This window comes from Colletotrichum spaethianum (assembly GCF_022836535.1).
Source record: "Colletotrichum spaethianum MAFF 239500 DNA, contig08, whole genome shotgun sequence".
NCBI lineage: Eukaryota > Fungi > Ascomycota > Sordariomycetes > Glomerellales > Glomerellaceae > Colletotrichum > Colletotrichum spaethianum.
Genome location: NW_026054778.1, coordinates 194,391 through 213,650, shown reverse-complemented (window position 1 = coordinate 213,650; position 19,260 = coordinate 194,391). Strand labels below are relative to the sequence as shown.

The 19,260-nt window shown below is 56.0% G+C and overlaps 2 protein-coding genes across 2 annotated transcripts; one reads left to right on the top strand and one right to left on the bottom strand.

Annotated features, from left to right (window-relative positions):
• Positions 1 to 2: 2 nt before the first annotated feature.
• Positions 3 to 3,903, bottom strand: ColSpa_03924 (cell division control protein 25; the record flags this gene model as incomplete). Its single annotated transcript, XM_049270136.1, is given in 5 exon segments — positions 3 to 331; positions 402 to 618; positions 677 to 997; positions 1,009 to 2,976; positions 3,049 to 3,903. 5 exon segments carry the CDS (start codon positions 3,901 to 3,903, stop codon positions 3 to 5), a joined length of 3,690 nt encoding a protein of 1,229 aa, XP_049126093.1.
• A 12,110-nt stretch (positions 3,904 to 16,013) lies between these two features.
• On the top strand, positions 16,014 to 18,664 carry ColSpa_03923 (uncharacterized protein; the record flags this gene model as incomplete). Its single annotated transcript, XM_049270135.1, has 3 exons — positions 16,014 to 16,137; positions 16,366 to 18,472; positions 18,526 to 18,664. 3 exons carry the CDS (start codon positions 16,014 to 16,016, stop codon positions 18,662 to 18,664), a joined length of 2,370 nt encoding a protein of 789 aa, XP_049126092.1.
• Between the last annotated feature and the right edge of the window lie 596 nt (positions 18,665 to 19,260).

Here is a 19,260-nt window from a genome sequence, read left to right as displayed (position 1 = left end):
CTCTAACCCCAAAACGAAACCGCCCCAAACGCTCCGGGTTGATCTCTCAATGCTACGTACCTCACGATCTTTTCATCTTCACGCTCGCGTGGCTCCACTTGCAAGCTCTTGTCGTACATCTCATGGACGTCTCCTGCGGCTTGCATATTGCTTATTATGTAGTCCTGCAGCTCGGGGACCGGTTGCAATGAGTACCCGACAGCCTGGTATTGTTGGATATCACGGATTACTTCAGCCGTCTTCGCCCGCTTGGCAAAGTTGATAAGGTTAGTCTTCTTGATGATGGACGGAATTCCGTCTTCAATGAAGGTTAAGTCGGTCAGGTAAACACCTTGAGGGCCGTGTCAGCATTGCCTCGGCTCTTCCTCTCGTGGACGCCAAAAGGGAAGCAGGATACGCACCGAAGAATGGAATGCACGGCGGATTCGCCACATGCAGAGCCTCTCTGTACTCGCCGAAGTTCTTTGTGCTAGCCATGAGCTTTCGCATGGTTTCCAAGACACCCTGCGTCCGTTGCGGTACTTGGTCCCAAGTTCTTTTCAGACGGGCAATGGGCGCGGTGCCTAGCGCCGAAATAATCGAGGTAAGCGTGGAGAAGTTGTTGAGACTCCGGCATTTCTGCGAGCTGTCAGTAAAAAAGTCCAAGTCACCGCGGCAGCTCCCGGGTACTGCTTACGTCTGCAACGGCAACAAAGTGCTTGATGACAATGACGCGCTTCTTGACATCCATTTGCGCCAGAATCATCTCCGCCACCCAGTTCGTCATCTGGTTCGAGTGCAAAATGAGGGCCTTTACGTTCGGCGCTGGTTCGGGCTCTCCATCGCCCACCTTCTTCTGCCATGTCTTGTTGAGACATTCGGTAGGTTTGATCTTGCCGTACAACCGAGACTCGATAATTGTCAGTTGACGAGCGAATTCCGTGACATCAATGTCTAAGAACTTGAGCTTCTTCATGTTCTTGGGCATAATGGGCGACGGCGTGTTTTGGTTGAGGGTCTGGACCATACGGCGGGCCCCGGCTTGTTGGCCACTAAGCCTTTGATCCAGGACTGACATGAGGGGGCAGAACCGGGTGTTTCTGTAGACTTGACGGTGTCCCGTGCAAAGGTGTAAACGTCCCGGATAAGCTGTTTCGACTCCTCGTTGTGCTCCTCCATCCAGAAGTTATCGAACCAACTCTTCAAGATGTTGACGACTCGGAAGCGAATAAGTTTTTGTTTCCTGTCCCGCCATGCTTCAAAATCCTGTTGAGACAGACCTTCGGGTGGCTGAATGCCGAAGCGGTTGACGAGAAGCTTGAACAGGTCCTGGGCCGTCGTAAAAGACCTGTAAGTAAGAAGGAACGTGTTGTTGAAGTTGGAGTCTAGCTTGTCGTGGCGCGTCAGCTGCTCCACGAGTGCCTCCAACGTGCCACCCTTGACGATAGGCGGCGTGAGCTTATTATCCCATGCCAGGTCTGGCTCGTGATCCAACTTGAGGAACTCCGGAGTGTCGTCAACCGGAGGCATGTTGCTCTGAGGGTTCGGGTCGTCACCCAAAATCTTCTTAACCTTTGAGTAGTCGCCCCCTCGGAAGTTCCCAGTGTTATCTCCCTCGGTGAACGATTGCGATGTGATCATGGGAGGTCGCACCGGCGTGGGAGTCGTCCGTGATTCTGTACGTTGATGGGGTCGGTCGTATGGCATAGTGTCTCCCCTGCGAAGCTGTTCGCGCTGCATGGCGTCGTCCCTTTGTCTGGAATCGACATGCTGCTGCAAGTTTATTTGCACTTGTTCGGACAATAGTTGCAGGGAGAATCCAATATGTGACGAGTTCATCTCGAGCGCCTTGGCGCATTGGCGGACATACTCGAGACGGTTTTCCAGAGCTTCGCCTCGCACCTCGGCCCATTCATCGGCCAAAGGTCCAGCCACGGCTTGGCAGCCTACCACGAGGTCTGAGATGTTATCGTACAGACTCTGCTTGTTGGCGGCGAAATCCGCGAGCTGGGGCGTTTGGAAGCTGTTTCCGAGGGACGAGAGGTCGATAGACTCGATGAGCGCGTACCACGGCTTGAACGTCTCGAGGACCTTGCCCCCGGCCGAGCAGACGTTGTTGCCGATTATCTCATGCCTGAAAGGTGTGATGATCTTGTCCGCCACAACCAAGTTCTTGTCCAGTTCTCTTATACTGAATACAAGCATTCGCTTGAGCTCGTCCAGCCTCTCGAGTAGTTTGCCGTCCAGCATCGCTGTGGGCTCGATGACACCCTCCTCGTCTTCCAGAAAGTTCGCAGTAATGGGATCACGAGAGCCGAGGCCGTTGTTCTGCCAACTACCACCGGTGGAACTGCCGATAACGAATCCAGGAAATAGGCGGGGGATCTCCTCCCCTCGCTGTTGCCGAGCAATTTCGACGTAGCTGAAAACTCCGAGTAACACACCGTCGGCTTCCTGAAGACACTTCTGTACCGATTCGGCGTTGGGCCAGTCCGCGGCAGCTATGTGAGATGAAATCACGAGTTTGGAGAATTTAGACATCATGTCTCTGAAGTGAGGGTAGAGCGCCTTGTTCGTCGAAATGATGGAGGGCTGGCCGGAGTGGTTGTCCGTTGTGCCAGACCCCGCAGCCAAAAGTAATCTGAGGTGGTCTGAAATGTCCTCAGCTCGTGCGACATATTCGGAGCGGTTGTTGCTGGTAATGGCATCGCGATAGCGATCTACAGCACGGCGCATGTTAGAAACCAGGCGCGTCCATGTCAAAGGCGGCGCGGAGCCGTCGTCGAAAAAGGACCGAGGCACGGTGCTGGTTGGCGGCGTGTTGTACGATGTGCTGGTAAACGAAGTCGCCGATGCAATCATCGGCGTCGCGTTGGGCGCCAGGTTCGGGTTGAGGTACGCCTCGTTTTTGCCCCTGGGAACCTGCGCGGTGCCATTCATGGAGTCCATGGAGGTGGAGGGCGAGAGCATCTCGCTGCGAGAGCGACGGTTACGAGGCTGTCACGGACATGCAACGGTCAGCAAAACATGTTTGGGAGGACCACCAGGTTCACTGCATGCCAGTCTTACCAGAGATCCGCGGGAAGCGAGCATCAGCGACTCGCCCTCCAGCTCGGAGGCGGAGTTTACTTCGGAATCCTCGTCTTCGTCCTGTGTCAAACCTCTAGCCATCATCTCTGGAGGGGGGCGCGTCTTCTCTGGGACGTTCACGTTCATCCTGTTGCGTGGCCCTGTCTCATTGGTCGAACTGGGCGATTCCAAAGGCAGCTCCATGCTCCGATCGCCCGTCATCATGTTGTAGTAAAAGAGACGGCCGTCTGGGGTGGCTTGCGGGATCCAAAAGTCGGCCCTCGATTTATCGCCGAGATCTGTGCCCTCGAGCGGCAGGCCGTTGGCGTCCTCCAACTCTGACTCGTCATCCTCCTCGAGCTGCTCATCGTAGACCTCCTGATTGTCCTCCTCATCGTCAACATGGTCGAGTTCGCCGTTCTGATCCTGGTCGGGGATTTCGTCGGTGCTCGTAACAATCTGACAGTAGTTGCTTGGAAACCAGCCACGCACGCCGTTGATAACGCCGTCCCACCAGCCGGACTCGAGCTGTGTAATAACCTGGATGACATCGCCTTCGTGGAAACTGAGACTCGTGCGGTCGTCGGCCTCGTAGTCGTACAGTGCTCGGACATACATGGTGCCCGGCGGGGCGGTCCCCGCAATCCCGTTCATCACGGACGAGGAGGAGGTAATGGCCTGGGAGTAGGGTGAGTAGGCGTGGCCGACGCCGGATTGGTCCAACGCCGGTTGAGACTGGTAGTAATTGTTGTTGTGTTCGAGATTGAGGTTTTCGCGCGAAGGCTTGTTGCGAAGATTGTAGTTGTTTTTCTGACCCTGAACTAGTGCCGGCACTGCGGTCTGTGTCATCAGCATGATGAGGTGGTCGCGCTGATAACCCAAGGAGGGAAAAGGGGTCAAGTCATGATCCGGGCACGGTTCTGCTCTTGGTGCTCTAAGCTCGTCCGGCGTCAAGTGAAGGGACCGTCAATCGTGAGAAATTCGAGGGAGAGGGGATCAGAGGGCTGCGTTGTCGGGGTCGGGGCGACGAGTTGTTGAGGTTGCGGAAACCCACAATCAAGGAGTCGCAGGTTTGGAGCAGGGGGCGGTGGGCTTCAAGTTTGCGGGGGCGACGTTCGTCTCGTCTGGCAACAGGCGCGGCCGTGTAGTCGACGAGGTGGTTCCTTTGGCGCCCAGACTGACGCTGACGCTGACGCTATCGGTTGTCGCCGTCGCCGTCGCGTTGAAGAATTCGAGCGAGTGGTTCGCGACGAGAGACGTTTACTGGTGGGATGGGAGAGGTGGTGGCCGGCGGGTAGAGAGAGAGTCGTGTCGAGGATGAAGGACGATTCGCTAGGTATTTTGCTCGCGTCGTGTGCGCTGAGCAGCGGGGACGGGAAGGGGGGGGGGGAGGGTGGAGGAGAATTGAAGAGGCGGATCGCCTGATGAGGGAAAGCCCCCCCGAAGGACCAATGTCGCCTAGGCGATCTTCTGGGCGGGTGTATCAGAGGGTCTCTGTAAATGCCTCTTTTTCCCAGCTCCCTGTTGAGAATGCTGCATCGGCGTAGCCCCCGAATGCGCCGTCAGCTGTTGAATGAGTACAAGAGCACTTGTAGAGATTGGATGCGTCGTCTGTCGTCGGCGTCTATTGCCGTTATCTTTGCGGTCGAGATCACAGCTGTGGTCGAGGCCCTTGTGTGGTATGGTACAAGGTGGTGGTGGCCTTGACTGGCGGTGCCGTATCTGCTAAGGCAGTTATCGCGGATTGCTAGTAATGGCGGCAGTGGTACTTCGAAGGAGTCGATTGCGATATGGGCCGCCCCTTGCGGATTTCGAGAGTGGGCGGTAGCTCAACCGCCGAGCCTTAACAGGCGAGACCGAGGGCTCGGACTCGTGGGTGCACTAAGAGATGGCCGGCTGCTAATATTGATCTTGTTGCGGGTGCTGCGCAGTGGGAAGAGCCCCGGCGGTTTTGTTCTTCTCCGTTTCCCCCCCCCCCCTACCGGCGATTTTCTCAGGACCCTGCCTGCCCGTCTGGTTGTAGCAGATCCCTTTCAGCACTCTATCCGAACTCTTACTGGCCAGGCGCGCATCCCACCCAAGGAAATGCAACTGGAAAGTGAGAGGTGCGGAGGGTTAAGACGAGGTACCTCCCAAGGTAGGTAGGTAGGTAGGTAGCTAAGGTAACCTCACTGTGTGGGAGTGTGGTTCATGGTTCACTTGTTGGTGTGGCAGCCGGCCAGACACCGTGCAAAGGTCGAGGCAGGACAGAATTCTCCCGAGCTAATACAGTCAGGGGTCGAGGGGTCATTGTCGCCCTCTCTGGAGTAGAGTATGGTCCGGTCACCGGTCTCCTCCTCTTTGTCTCTACACTCGAAAGAAGCCTAACCGTCTACACAGCCTCGATGACAATGGGCAAGCAGCCCGTCCTAGCAATCTCGCATTTCTGCAGTCTATCTGTTTGCTCAAATTACGTTGCTTATATCATTTCTAGTACCCATCCAAGACGGGAAGCCGTTTGCATGTACCCAAAAAGGGGGCAGATGCGACCATCCAAGAGAGGGTGCTCTTGACACTGTGAAGCAGCCCGGTGCAGGTGCAGGGTGCAGGGGCCGTCTTACACCGATGTGGATCCCGGCCAAAACCACAAAAGACCCGATGTAGACGCCAACCTCGTCATTCCAAGTTCCGATGATTCGCACTGTGTCAACTGTGTCGAATGTGTGGCTGGTCTGGTCTCTGTCGTCCCCTCAGCTCCCAAGCCTCAGTGGAATCGCTCATCGTCTTGCCCCTCCCGTCCCCCGTCCATCGACTTCGGAATGTTTAAGCACTGTGCTGGTTCCGAGGAACAGCATCACGACTCCGGTATTGAACCAATTGCGCGCTCTCGGATGCCTTGCCAATGTCTGGTGCTCTCTCCAACGAGGCCTTCGATTGACCAAGGAACCGGACAAACAAGCAACTCACTCGACACATGCTTGCCTCGGATACAGTCGCAAGCCCGGGTGTTGTAGACGGTTGGACCCGACACGGCGAAGCGAAATCCGTCCTGGGGTATCGACCGCTTGGGTTGTAACTGCGTTTCCCGTCCCTTTTGGCCGCTGCCCGCCTTTCTTTTCCTCGTCTGAATGTGAGGTAACCATGGTTCGACCTCCGTACGCTTCCCCGACGGCTCGACCATCATCCGTACCCCATCTGGCGTAGACCAGGTACGCCTTTGCAGCTTTTGCTGACCAGCCCGTCTTCCTACGTACGTCCGCCAGGGGCCATGTTTGATTCTGCCTCGAAATTTGTCTTGCACCTCGGTGTGCGGATGCCATCAGTTTGTAGGAGTCAGGAGATTCAGTGATGCCTTGGAGGCCAACTGCGTCCGGGTAGAATGGCGAGGGACCCTCCGCCGCGCGCAACCTCTGTCTTAACGGTCGAGTCACGCTAGGTGTTGCCGGTTCGATCGATCCCCATGGTCTTCCATGAAGCCCTTATTGCCCGTCACCCATCTTGGCACATTGTGACCTGCAACTTTGTTCGACTTGTATTTGTTTTCCCTCGCTCGTTCGGCATGGCTTGGATGTTTTCAGATATTGTCGGCGGTCTTGGTTCACGTCACTGTGAACGGGCGCTCTGTCGCAGTTAGAGCGGCCTTTTGTAGCGGCTAGGGCTACATTGCATTGTACAGCGAGGTGAGTCAATAGGCAGGCATTCCGACAGTCGACTGATTTGGACCCCATCCTGCACTGATGATGTGTCTGGAACATATTCCAGAATGGTCTCGAGGGGCACACCGTGAAACCACGAAACGAATTGCGTACCTTACCCACGGGTTCGAGCATGGACCAGGGGCCTCAAGTCGTCGGGAAATAGGGGTCGCGTTTGTTCTGTGTGAGCGTCGCCTTTTGGGGGATGTGATGCCCCTCCGGTGTGATGGACGACGTATACTAGGAACACGCAGATGCGCCGAGGAGGGGAATTGGTTGAATGAGGTAAATGCTACTGAGGGTAAGTATAGGTCTTCAAAAAGAAAAGACAAAGCCAATGAACCAGGAGAAGTTGTCGGTTTCAGGTCGTGATTCGTTCAGGTTCCCGGCCCTATGAGGCCGCCGCCGTCATTGACGCCGATCCCACCTCAGCACGCAGAACGGGATGCTGTGGATGCAAGGTAGGTACTTTTGGCGTTGAACGAGATGGACGCGCATTATCATAGATTCCCGCCCAACAGGCAAGTGCTGCCCTATGTAGTGTATTGATCGTCAGGGGCGAGCCGCCAGCCGCCTTCAGCCTACCGTTCGGGTTGGATTGCTGATCAGCTTGTCAGTTTGCCGTAGTCCTCGAAGTGCTGCGCGACGATGCGTCTTCAACACGAAACCTATTCGAGCAACGAGATCGTCCAAATGAGGGCTCGCTCGCCCTCATGAGACGACTTCTCACACACCACGCTGCCCCCTAGCCCTCGACTTGTTTGCCCGTGCTATTGTTAAAAGCACACATGGCGCGGGATTGGCGGTCGGAACTCGCATGTCTCGCCGTGCCCACTCCCGCCGCCACACAGATTGCGCTCTCGGATATTGATAATTTATCAAGTCGTGACTCGAGATTGCCCATGGCAACAGCCACTCCATCGCTGGACAATGTCGTGTCGACGAGGCGGGAGAGGTGACAGGGGAAGGGCCCGAGGGGCGACCGGGACCAGCGGATGACGGGGGAACCAGTCTTGCCATTATCTAGAAATTCTGAAGCAACCCTTGAACATGCCATTAATTAGACAGGCCCGCCCATCTCCACTATATCGGTTCCAGCAGCCATCCCAGTGAGCGGAGCACAAACAGCTGCCAACGGGGAACCGGTTGACCGGAACCGTGCCGCGGCGAGGTGGCCCTGACTCTTCTTCCGTGCCCAGACGTGGAGGTGCCTTAACAGCGGTATCTAGTGTAGGTAGTCTGCCCCGCTCTGCTGAAGGGTTTCCGAATATTTTGGGGTTTTCCTCTTCTTTTTACCTACCTCTTGGTCCCGTTTTCCTTGTCAGGATTCAGAGCGGGAACAGTTACGGTTAAACACATTGCAGTATGATGCCCGTTGATGGGTTGCTTTCCTGTAAAGCAGAGCCGCATTTGAAGACGTGAGACGGAGGGGTTAGACCACGACAGCATCTCAACGTCGAGGATGAAACCCCCAATCGCTAACAGACCGGAACGTCTGCGACAGTGATGCAGAGTCATCGGTCACGACTCCTGGCAATCCACATGTCTTGTCGTGGCAGGTTCTGCCTTATTCCCAGGCCTCCATCTCTGAAGGGCGCCGAAAGCCCGGGTTGCACTGGATCCCAGCAATCTATTCTCCTCCCGGCTTCCTTTCGTTGCTCCTGGCCGATTCTCATTCTGGGTCGTTTTCCGGCGTCCGGTTGTATGGATGTCAGGTCAATGGCGGGCCTCGACCTGGGTCAAGCTGGTTTCTAGGGCCCATAGAGCCCACCAAAAGGCTAGCATGATGGTCGAAGGAGGGAGTGCCGGACTGGGGTGCATTTTAGCTTCCCTAGGCGGGTATCCTCAATAGTGGCCAGGCTCACTGAGCGGGCGCTGCAGGACTTTGGAAGGGGATGAGTGATGGAGGACGTACGGCATCGTCTTCAATGCACATCAACAAGCGTTTAGGTTGACGATCAGATTTTGTGACGGTGAGGTCGCTTGGATTCTTGGTACATCGGTTTGGCGGCTGGCAACGTGTCTGCGGATCCAGTGGAGGATGTCGGCATCGCGGAGACTTGTGGCATCAGAGGAGGCCGATGTGAAGTTGGTGCTCCACGCTCGTGGGTCATGTTGAATAGCATGAAAGGGTAGAGGAACGCCTTCAGGATCCTAGCAAGCGAAGCGCAAGTTGATGCTTGACCCCTCACCGATATAACAAGACTTGCCCTATCTGCCCTCTGATCCTTGACGCCAATGTCTGTCCGCCATTTCGAGCACCCACTCCGACATTTCGTCCTTCGAGGCCTACAAGGTGAAGATGCACTTACAAGGACTCACCGCATCGTTGGTGCTCGACTGGCGATGTGATGCCCCTCTACCACCCTGTACGCGGTAAGGATTCTGGCGGGTTTGCACTACTCTCCCTGCAGTCCAAGGGCTCCGGGAGCGCCAGTTCACGGCATCGACAGGGGGATGCGAGGGGCGGTGACCGTGTAAGTGCCAGCAAGCGAACAGCCGGTTGGGCAGAGTCTGGGATAAGCAACGGCAGCGCGTACATGTCAGCGAAACCCAGGTCAAAGCAAATACCTTAGAGAGGGGGAGGGGCAAAGCGCGGCGGTCGAGACTTCGAGCTGGACGTCGAGGAGGGGGAGGGGAAGAACCGGAGAGGAGATTCTGAGGCAACGAAGGGACAGGTTCGCTAGCAGAAGCGCCAGGGATGCGAAAGAAAACGAGGCCGAAAGGGGAAGCCGACGAAGCATTGAGCGTGGCAGGGCCAAAACGGACATTTCCAGAGTGGATGAGCGAGGCGTTTAGCTGTTTGACATTAGGACCATTCCCAGCGGAATGGCGATCAATTCCCGCGAGACCTCACTCTTCGGGCGTGGGTAATTGCAGCGGTCCAGGGTGAGGAAGACACCCGTAATGACGGGATATTGCAATGGAAGCAATGGATCCAGTCATGGAAGCCACGGAGAGATTGTGTAACTCGCTTAAAGCCCAGCCAAACGGCATCGGGTACGTACCGACCCGATGATACCCTGGGTTCGGATTGGAGCCTTGAGGCAGTCGCCAAAAATGACTCTGGGAGAGGACTTGGGGGTGAAAGAGAGGTACATCGGGCAAAGTACCGATTTTTCCCATTGAGAGGGCCTGGAACCTGGATGGATTCATGAAGTTCCGCGCCGCGCTTAGAGGCAACCGACGACACGGCAAGCAGAGGCTGGAAAATGAGGAAGGAGGGTGGCATTTGGGCTGGCACCAGCCTCACTTTTTCTCTCCTTCCTTCTTTCCTTGGTGGGTGACCCCTTCGATGGCAAGTGCGTCTCTTTATGCAAGTCAGACTGGATGTCATCCAAACATCCAACCTAGACCATCCTAAACCTGTCCTCAATCCAACACCCAGTACCCAATAAGGTGTCTAGGCGACGACGTCGATGGCTGACAAACAAGGTGTCAGTCAGTACGCTCTAAACTGCGACTGTGGGCAAAAGCAAACAGCAAGCTACCAAAGCGCATCATCGTCGCTGCTGAGCGCAAGGGGTGATAGGAGAAGGTGGGTTGAAAATTTTTCACGTCCGTACTAGAAAGTGAGAGACAACATCAAAGATCTAAAAAGAGCAAAAGCCGGGAAAAAGAAAGCAAACACTTGAGGGTCAGAAACCCCTCCAACCAAGGTGGAAAGAAAGAAAAAAAAAGGGAGGGGGAGGGGGATGAGTGTTAAGGAGGGGGAGGGGACGAGGGGCTCGAGGGGCGCGGCGCGGCGCGGCGTTGCGGCGAGGGCGCACATGAAATCAAGACACCGACATCGACATCGACATCATCTCGTTTGGCGAAGATCGCGGGAGCACATCCGTGGAGTCCGTAATGGAGCTGTGGGACGCTTGCCGCCGTTCTCATTCCACTTGTTGATTGTCTGTAGGTACCCAATCCTCCAAAGACGGCTTTGTCCGTCCATCCAGCGCCTTGGTCCGTGTTGCGCATAGTTCATGCTCTGTATCTTTTCAGATCGAGCGCTCGTCACATGTTCGATTTCTGACCAGTGACTAGAATCAAAAGGCCCTGGTAGCAGAGGACGGGATTCTTCGACACTAGTCGATAAAATAGGGGAAACGACCCGCAAATCCGCCTCGCCCGGGTGCTTGCCGCTTTGGCGGTCGAGCAGCTCCCAGACAGGGTCATAAGCATCCCGAATCGAATTAAGTTCAGACCGCCTTTGAGGATAAGGACATGGACGAGCAGAAATATTGCATCCTGGGCAATAGCGGCTTTCCGATATGTCTTGAAAAGATTGCCCGCCTTTGTTGCGTCCACGATCCATCGTCCCAACACCAAACTGTTGGCAATGCGTCCCGCTCTCTCGGCCGGCTACCAAGTTGCGGTACGCAGGCGGCAGCGGTGCGGGCGCGGGAGCGGTAGTTGGACGGTGTGGGCGTTCTCAGCCAGCCGTGCTGTCAGTCGCGTTTCGTGCCCATCGCGTCTGATTGCGTTTCGTCAGTCAAACGGTGATTGGCGCAGGCGAATCAAACAGGCGCGGCGCGCAAAGAGAAATGCCAGTTTCGCGTCCGGCCCACGTCGACGTGACCCCCCAATCCCGAAGTGAAAATGGTAGGAAATGAGAAAAATCCACACCACCGCGCCGGCTACTTGCGACGTTCCGGGGACCCACTTGCCCACGTCCGGGCTGCGAACGCCAGCAGAAGTGCAGCAGGAAGGCGTGGAGGAGTTGCAGCAGCGAGCGAGCACCAGCCTGCGTCCCAGGCCGAGCAGGTACCTGCAAGAGGAACGGCGGGTCAAGAGTGGAATCGACCGGGAAGGGGACTCCTAGCCGGCCCCCTGCGCGTTCCCACCGTTCGCACGTGTATTGGATCGCGTACTCGAACAGGGTTTGTGAGGCGGAGGTACACAGGGATACCTCCGCTCACCGCCGCGAGTGACAGGCCGGGTCAGCGTCCACGGGAACCAGCATGCATTCCGCTGGTGCGCGTTAGTGCAGCTTATCGAGACACGTATCGACCGAGTACCGGAGCCACCCTGTTTGCACTGATGTAGTGGCTGGAGTCCGGAAGACGGGGTATCTGCCTATTGGTCCAAAACGAGGGCGCTCTGGTGGGAATTTGGCTAAGGTACTGCGGTACTGCAATGCTGGGCTTCCCCGTTGGATATTTCCATCACACTGGAGAAAGGACACTAGTATCGCCCTGCTTGTCCCCCTTTTAGCTGGTCCAGCTACCGGCCGCACATGGCTCGGGTAGAGCCTAGGCACGATGTAATTAGCAGCTGGATATAGTGGTCTTGTACATTATAGGGCATGGTATCCGTCGCGATGAGGCAGGCACCTTGAGCCACGAAACGGGAAGGGGCCGGCCATGACCAACTAAGCGGAACATTGTCACGCTGATGATGTGGCGACTGCGCAAGAACATCAGAAGGCGGAGGGGATCATAGAACCATTAGAAGCTGTGGGAGCGTTCCTCACCAGGTACCCTCGTCCTTCCACACTTCCAGTCTCCGGAGCCGGGGCGAAATTGCCAACCAAATCGGCGGTCCGGGATATGGCGAGACTAGACCGGGAGGGGCAACGAGCAACCTTGAGACCTCCATCGCCCCAAGTCGTCGGTGATTGCAATCTCTTTTTCCTCGTCACCTTTCTTTTGCCTCAGCTCTTAGGTTCCCGGATGCTTTTCCCCATGACATCTCGGAAAGCGCGACGTCAGTATCGGTTCGCCCTCACCTCTTTAGGCAAGGTACTCTGTCTCGCTTGACACAGAACTGCGTATCGAGGAACACGGCCGAAAATGGAGATGATGCATGCAATGCGAAACTGGTGGCGGACGGCGGGTAGCGGATGGCCATCTATATCTTGCTTTGATCAACACTGTCGCTGCATGCTGTGGTAAGGTGAACCATGGGACGGAACGAACTGATGAAGCGGATACCTTGCATATCTTGACTTACCTTACCTGTCCTTCCGCTACGTTCCTCACCGTATGTATACAACTCGTCACCATGCTCTTACTTCAACTTCCCCCCCCCCCCCCCCCCCCCCCCCCCCCCCTTTACCTCATCTTTTCTCTCTGGCTGAAATCGTCTGCGCAGCTCAGCGACCTGGTCTAGCCAACCGCATTGTTAACCCAGGATGAATCCTCGTCACCAGGTCCAGAGCAATCGGGACCAGCACAGCAGTGCTTGCCTTAGCGTCGCGTACCACCGCTTTGGTCCTCACCCAGTCGACTTGGAAATCGAGCCTGGCTGACCTGCGTTAGGTTGTGCTGTGCTGTGCCAAGGGCTGAGCTGGCTCGCCGGTCGTCTCGCTCATCATGGACACACACCCTCTGGGGCGTCTGGTCCTCGGCCTCGTACGTAGCCCTGGACAATGGACGCACCCCAGCAATGATCCCTGAGGCGTCCCATAACCCGGCCGCCCGCCCTTAACAGCCCCCTGCCATGCTTCCGTGGGCGACGGGGGGGCGTTTTGGTGTCTGAATGTGGCTAGTTGCGCTCCGGACGGGTCGGGCGCGTGCCAGGCCATGCGATTCCTGTCACCCCAATCCACCATTCCGCGGCACAAAACCGAGCGCCGTGACCCTGATGAGAATAGTGAGGATGGGTGTGGATGGTTGGATAGCAGTGTGGCGCACGGCTTGAGCTCAAGTACATCCCAGCCAGTATTCGTCCAGTGTGTCCGTGATGCGTGGTGTGCTATGTAGTATAGCGAGCGCCATTATATCTTCATGTCTGCTAAAAGCAGAGAGACAGCAACGGCGAGAGCTGTGTCCTTGTCGTCCCGCGAACTTTCATGATCCTTGGATTCTTGAGAGTGCCATGTCGCGTCGTGTTCAGTAAGGGGGGATACTGAAGCTTGTTAATGATGGGAGTGTCAGTTGTCCTTCCTCCCCTCCAATGGTTAGCATTCACACCCCTATTTTTCCGACTCTTCCCCCCCTTTTCCTTCTCTCTCACTCTTGTCTCTCACGTCCTCGGCCACTAAAAATATGTCTTGTATTGAGATGGCGACACGACCCATCTGGATTCCTCGTCTCTTCCGTGTCAGACGAGATGAGGGTACTATACAATGGTGCATATCTCATGGGTCCGAGAAATTCCCTAAAATTGGACAGAGACAAATGATAGGGCTGGACGTTGGACTTGGTCTCCTTGGGTTTAATCGGTCGACGAGCAATCGCCTTCTGGACTCGTGTCGTCGAGACACACACGAGAGAAAGAGAGAGAGAGTTAGACGCTTCGATGGATGCGAATGAAAACAAGGTGGCTGACAAGAAGTGTGTGCTGTATCTCGTAGCGAAGTTGTAGTGGTGAGTGACATGGGACTGGGATTTTCGAGCGTTGCTTACATAGCTCCAGGTCTCCCTCCCCGTTCCCTACCTGTCTATTCGTGATAGGGCAGCTAAGTGGCACTTGCATTCCGTCACTTAGCAGTAATGTGTAAGAATACGTAAATATGGAGACGGGAATAGCTATGCGGCCGAAGGAGCGATATACGTACCTCCTTCCCAGTTCGGAATGCTTTCGTTTTTGGGAGGGGGAGGGGGAGGGTTTTTTTTTTTTTTGGCGGGGGTGCTTTTTGTGGGCTCTTGTGCGCGTGCGCCTTTGGTGCTAACAGCAACAGCAAGCGCAGCTCGACATGGTCAACGATGACAGCGAAGCAATAACAACGGACAAAACGAAGCAGAGGCAGAGACAGAGGCCGAGATGCGGCAACGAAAGGAATCGCATCCACTGCATCTCAACTGATCTGTCCCGCACTTCTAGCAATGGAACCGGCCGCCACCGAGACACAGCACAGCAACACGATTCGCACCACTAACACCATACCGCACCGGCGCCGTGGGCCTCTTCATGTCGCCCCTCCCCACCCCACAGCTCGTGACCATGTCGAGGGCGTGGAAGTGGGCGTGGACGTGGACTTTGCGGTGCTCCTGCTTTGCCCTGCTTCGGGCTCAACGTTGGCTGGTTGCCGGTTGCCATGCTGTGCTGTGCTGTGCTGTGCTGCGTTGCTGGCCGGCTGCTTGGGGTGTGTCGGTCCCCCTTGACCTGTCGTCTCCCCCTCCACTCCCACCTCACCTCCCCCCCTCGTCGATTCCCTCCCCCTCCCTCCCTCCCCACTAGCAGCTCACACATCCCTCCCTTGCTCATTCTGATGGAGCATGTCGGGACGGGTCCTTTTTCGCTGTTCTGGGGGCCCGGTGAACAAACAATGGAGCCCGTTCCAGTTCCCTAATCCCTCTCTAGATGTGTGCATTGCGCAGTCCTCCCATCCATCATAGCGAATGGCTCCGGGTGGGACCCACTCTGGGCCACTAGGAGACAGGTGTACCTCGCAAGTGTCCCTGATATGCTTGTCCGCCGCTTCTATTGCACTGCTTGCCTTAGGTACATCCTCCTGGCCTACCTGACTTGACCTCACCTCACCTTGGACAGGGCGGTACCTCAGGTAGGGCGGTGGAACTCCCGTCAAGTACGTACCCCTCCAAGTACTCGCTGCCGTCCGCCTGTTTCCCACTTCCTTACAGTGAACGGCAGAAGAGGGAGAGAAACGGAGGGGGAGTGGTACCTCGTCCAAAGTACCTCGTTCCCAGCTCCCGGCCAGCGTGGTCTTCCTCCCCCCCTCTCTACTGCCCCCTCCCCTCTTCTGCTCTCTCTCTCTCTCTCGTGCTCTCTTGCTGTCTTCCTCCCCCCCTTCCCCCTCCTGTCCCAGCATGTCTACCCCCTCCAATACACCCAAGAGTACTTCCCACTGTCGCAGTTCAGTGTCCCCACCGTTCTCACCAAAGACGCCTCTTTTCCTCCTCCTCTCCCCTCCTACTTTTTCCTCGACTTCCCCTCTTCCGTTCTTCCCTCCCACTTTCGTGATCATCATCCATCTCCAAGACTCAACTCAACGCGCGCAGTCTTCGCCCTCCCCGGCCCATCATCACCACTCCAGCGCGCCTGTCGCCTCTAGACACGCCGCCTTTCAACACTGGCTTTAAGCCAGCTTTCCCCCCTCAACCACTCACACGTCCTTCCTATGACCAGAATATCGAACCAAATGACCAGCAACATCCACCAGTCTAATCAAGACACACTTTAAACCCCACGGGAGCGCGCCGAGCGAGGAGGAAACCCTAGGAGCCAGGCGATTTCAACCATCGTTTTCAATTCGAAGAGAGCCGCAGTGCAGATCAAGCCGCCCGCCCATCGTCCTTGTCGCCAAACCTCGCTGTGGTCGCCCGTCGCAGTCGCCGGCCCAGCCCACCCGACAACACCCTCCAGAAAAAATCCGCGACCACGACGCGACCCTTCAAGATGCCCGGCGCAAGCGTTGCGGTCCTTCCCACGTCCGCTTCATCAACACCGGCCTCACGCAAGGCCTCACTCGCCCCGGAACGCAAATACAAGTGCCAGTTCTGCAACCGAGCCTTTAGCAGAAGTGAGCATCGCAGCAGACATGAGCGATCCCGTAAGTCGTCTCTTTCCCGAACCCCTCTCCTCCCCTCCCCCTCCTACATCCCAAAGCTTCCGCTCGACTGGGAACCCCTCGCAACGGTCGCCAACCCCTCCTTGCACCTATTCATCGATGCGATCCATCATGCAACAACATGCAGGATTGGAAAAAACTTTCCATCAACTCGAAGTTCAATGTGTTGACTCTTCATAGATACCAAGGAGCGCCCCTTCAAGTGCATGAAGTGCCGTAGCACCTTTGTCAGACGCGACCTTCTCCTTCGACACGATCGCACCGTCCATGCCAAGGATGGAGGTGTGCCTCTTCACAGTGATGGTAAAAGACGTTCAGGTCCCAAGACACGAGCCATCGGCGGTCCGGCCAAGACACCCATGCTCGACCAGTCCGCATTAGATCAGATCGAGGCCGCTTCTCACGACGGCACCTTCGACATCGAGACCGCTGCAATGCTTGTCGCCGACTTCCAACACAAGGCCGCCGCTGGCGCACGCTCAGGAGGCAGCCCCTCGATGCCCTACTCGCCGCATGCTATGGAGCCTACCGTCACGTATCCTTCAGGCGCCATCCCCGTGCCTCAGTGGGAGAGCTTCATGTCTCAATCATCCGAAGCCAAGGCCCATTCCATCGCATCATCGGCATCCGGCTCCTTCGAGTCTCAGCAGTCCTTCAACAGCACAAGCACCATGCAGCCTCACAACGTTCAGCTCCCGCCTATCAACGGCCAGACGTGCAACGGCCTCGTCCCAGCACTCCAGTCCATGATCAACTCCTTGCCGAACTCTGGAACTGGTACGCCTGTTCCGCAGAGTCCCTTTGTTACGGAGGCGACGTTGTCTGCCGCTGGCTTCCGGGCTCCCCAGGTTGTGAACGACGATGAGCGAAACCAGATTCTCGACAACATTCGTGCTCAAGACACCGAGCATGCTATTCCTGAGGGTTTTCGCCTTCCCAACCTGGCCTCGCTGAACCGATTCCTGTCCACATACTTCGGGCTCTTCCATCACCACCTCCCGTTCCTGCATCCTGCCTCCTTTGACTCGACCAAAGTGTCTCCTGCTCTGCTCCTCGCAGTCCTCAGCATCGGAGCACTATATGCGTTTGACCAGGATCAGGCCTACATGCTTCACATCGGGTCCAAGGTGCTGGTCAACCAGTTCCTGCAGAACAAGGAGAACTTCAGCTCTCGCAAGTGCCCGCTATGGACGATGCAAGGTTCGCTCCTAAACATGATCTTCGCCAGCTGGAGCGGTGACCCGAAGGGACTCGAGTGGGCTTGCTCCATCAAGAGTTTGCTCGCCAACATGGTGGCTGGAAACCGGTACGAGCTCAAGCTTCGCCAGGAGGCTCGCTCAGGCGCCCACCCCACTCGCAGCGAGTGGATTGAAGACGAGGGTTGCCGACGCACCTACTACGCCGTCTACATCTTTTTCGGCTTGCTCACCCTGACATACAACCACACGCCGGCAATCAGCTTCAACGAGTTTGAGGACCTGCAGCTTCCTTCCACGGAGGCGCTCTGGAACCTCAAGGTTGCGGACGAAGCTGCTTGGCACGAACATTTGAAGGCATCGCCTGTGGTTACTTTCATGGAGGCGCACGACAACCTGTTCCAGGGAGAGACACTTCGGTACAGCGCGTTTGCGTCGAGGGTTATGATTAACGCTCTATTCCTTGAAGTTTGGTATCATAAGCGCAGCCCCGAGGCACTTCAAGACGTTGTGACCGAATACAAGCTCAGACTCGCCCTCGAGACATGGGAGAAATCCTGCGAGCTTTGCGAGCCTGAGAGCGTCGCGGTCCCGTTGAGTGCTCCTCACAAGGGACACCCCCTCATCTTCAACGCCAAGGCTATGTACCGGAACGCGCGGGCCCGTCTGGAAGTCGATCTGAAATCCGTGCAAGAGGCATTGCGCTACCACGATTCCTATGAGGTTGCAGCTGCCATGTCGAACGCGCGGGATCGCGTCAAGCGCTCGAGCGAGATGATCAAGGTGATCCAGGAGTGCTACAACTGCATTGAGATTGCCGTGGTACAGGGTGTACGCTGGGTTGCGCGTACTTCGCCGACGAACTGGAGCGTTGAGCACGCCTTGTGTGGTCTTGACCTGATGATTGTCCTTTCGCTCTGGCTCTACCGTCTGGAACATGACGAGGAGCAGGCTACAGAGGAAGAACTGGCCATGTACAACAAGGTTCGGCTGCTTTTCGACAAGGACCTCGACGAGGCGTACGCTACCCAGCTCAGCTCTGTTGTTGCCCGGCTGTGGGGCAGCATGCTAGACGAGGTCGTGGTTTGGGGGTAAGTCACTACTTCAATCATCGCTTGGGAAAGACATGCTAACATAATTGTAGAATCACCAGACTCATGGGTGAATCCTTCCGTCTCCATGCGCAAGCACTGGTCGGCTATGTCGACGACATGGAAGCATCCTCGAGCGTTTCGACCCCTTCAATGATTTCTCAGGGGGCCGACGAGGACAGCGTGTACTAGTTTCGAGATGACTGAACGATTTCCTATGTTTCCTTTCTTTTTATTTCCTTGGGCTCTGTCTCCTTGGCATATACCTCTTCGTCTGGCGGATGAATTTCTGGCGTAACGGATTTGGAGTGGTTCATCGAACACTCCCTCTCGGTCTGAGGCTTTTTCCCCTTACTTGGCAGGGGAACAGGCGTCACAGATGAGAGGTTTTTGATTTCAGGACGGTCATTGCGCATCACATCCCAGCCTGCTCAGCTGGGGCTTTGTTATATGTTTCTTTGGCTTGGTTTCCTTTTCGAGCGTCCCAGCATTGGACTTGGTCATGGGCAATAATGGGGCCGGTTACACGGGGGATGGTTGGGAGGCATGGGGTTCGGCACGGATTCCTGGGTAAAGCATACCTGGGGGATTGGGATAATTCGGGCCCTGCTCTAGCATCCCAGAGACTGCCTCAGGGCACTGATGGCTGGTCCAGGGTGGGGTTGGTGATTGCTTGTTGCGTTTCGATCTATTAGCTTCATACTAATGTTTTGTGCTGCTGATATCCATTTCCTATTTCTCTTCTCCTTTATCCTTTTTTTCCTCCACTCAATTGGCTTTTTCTTGTT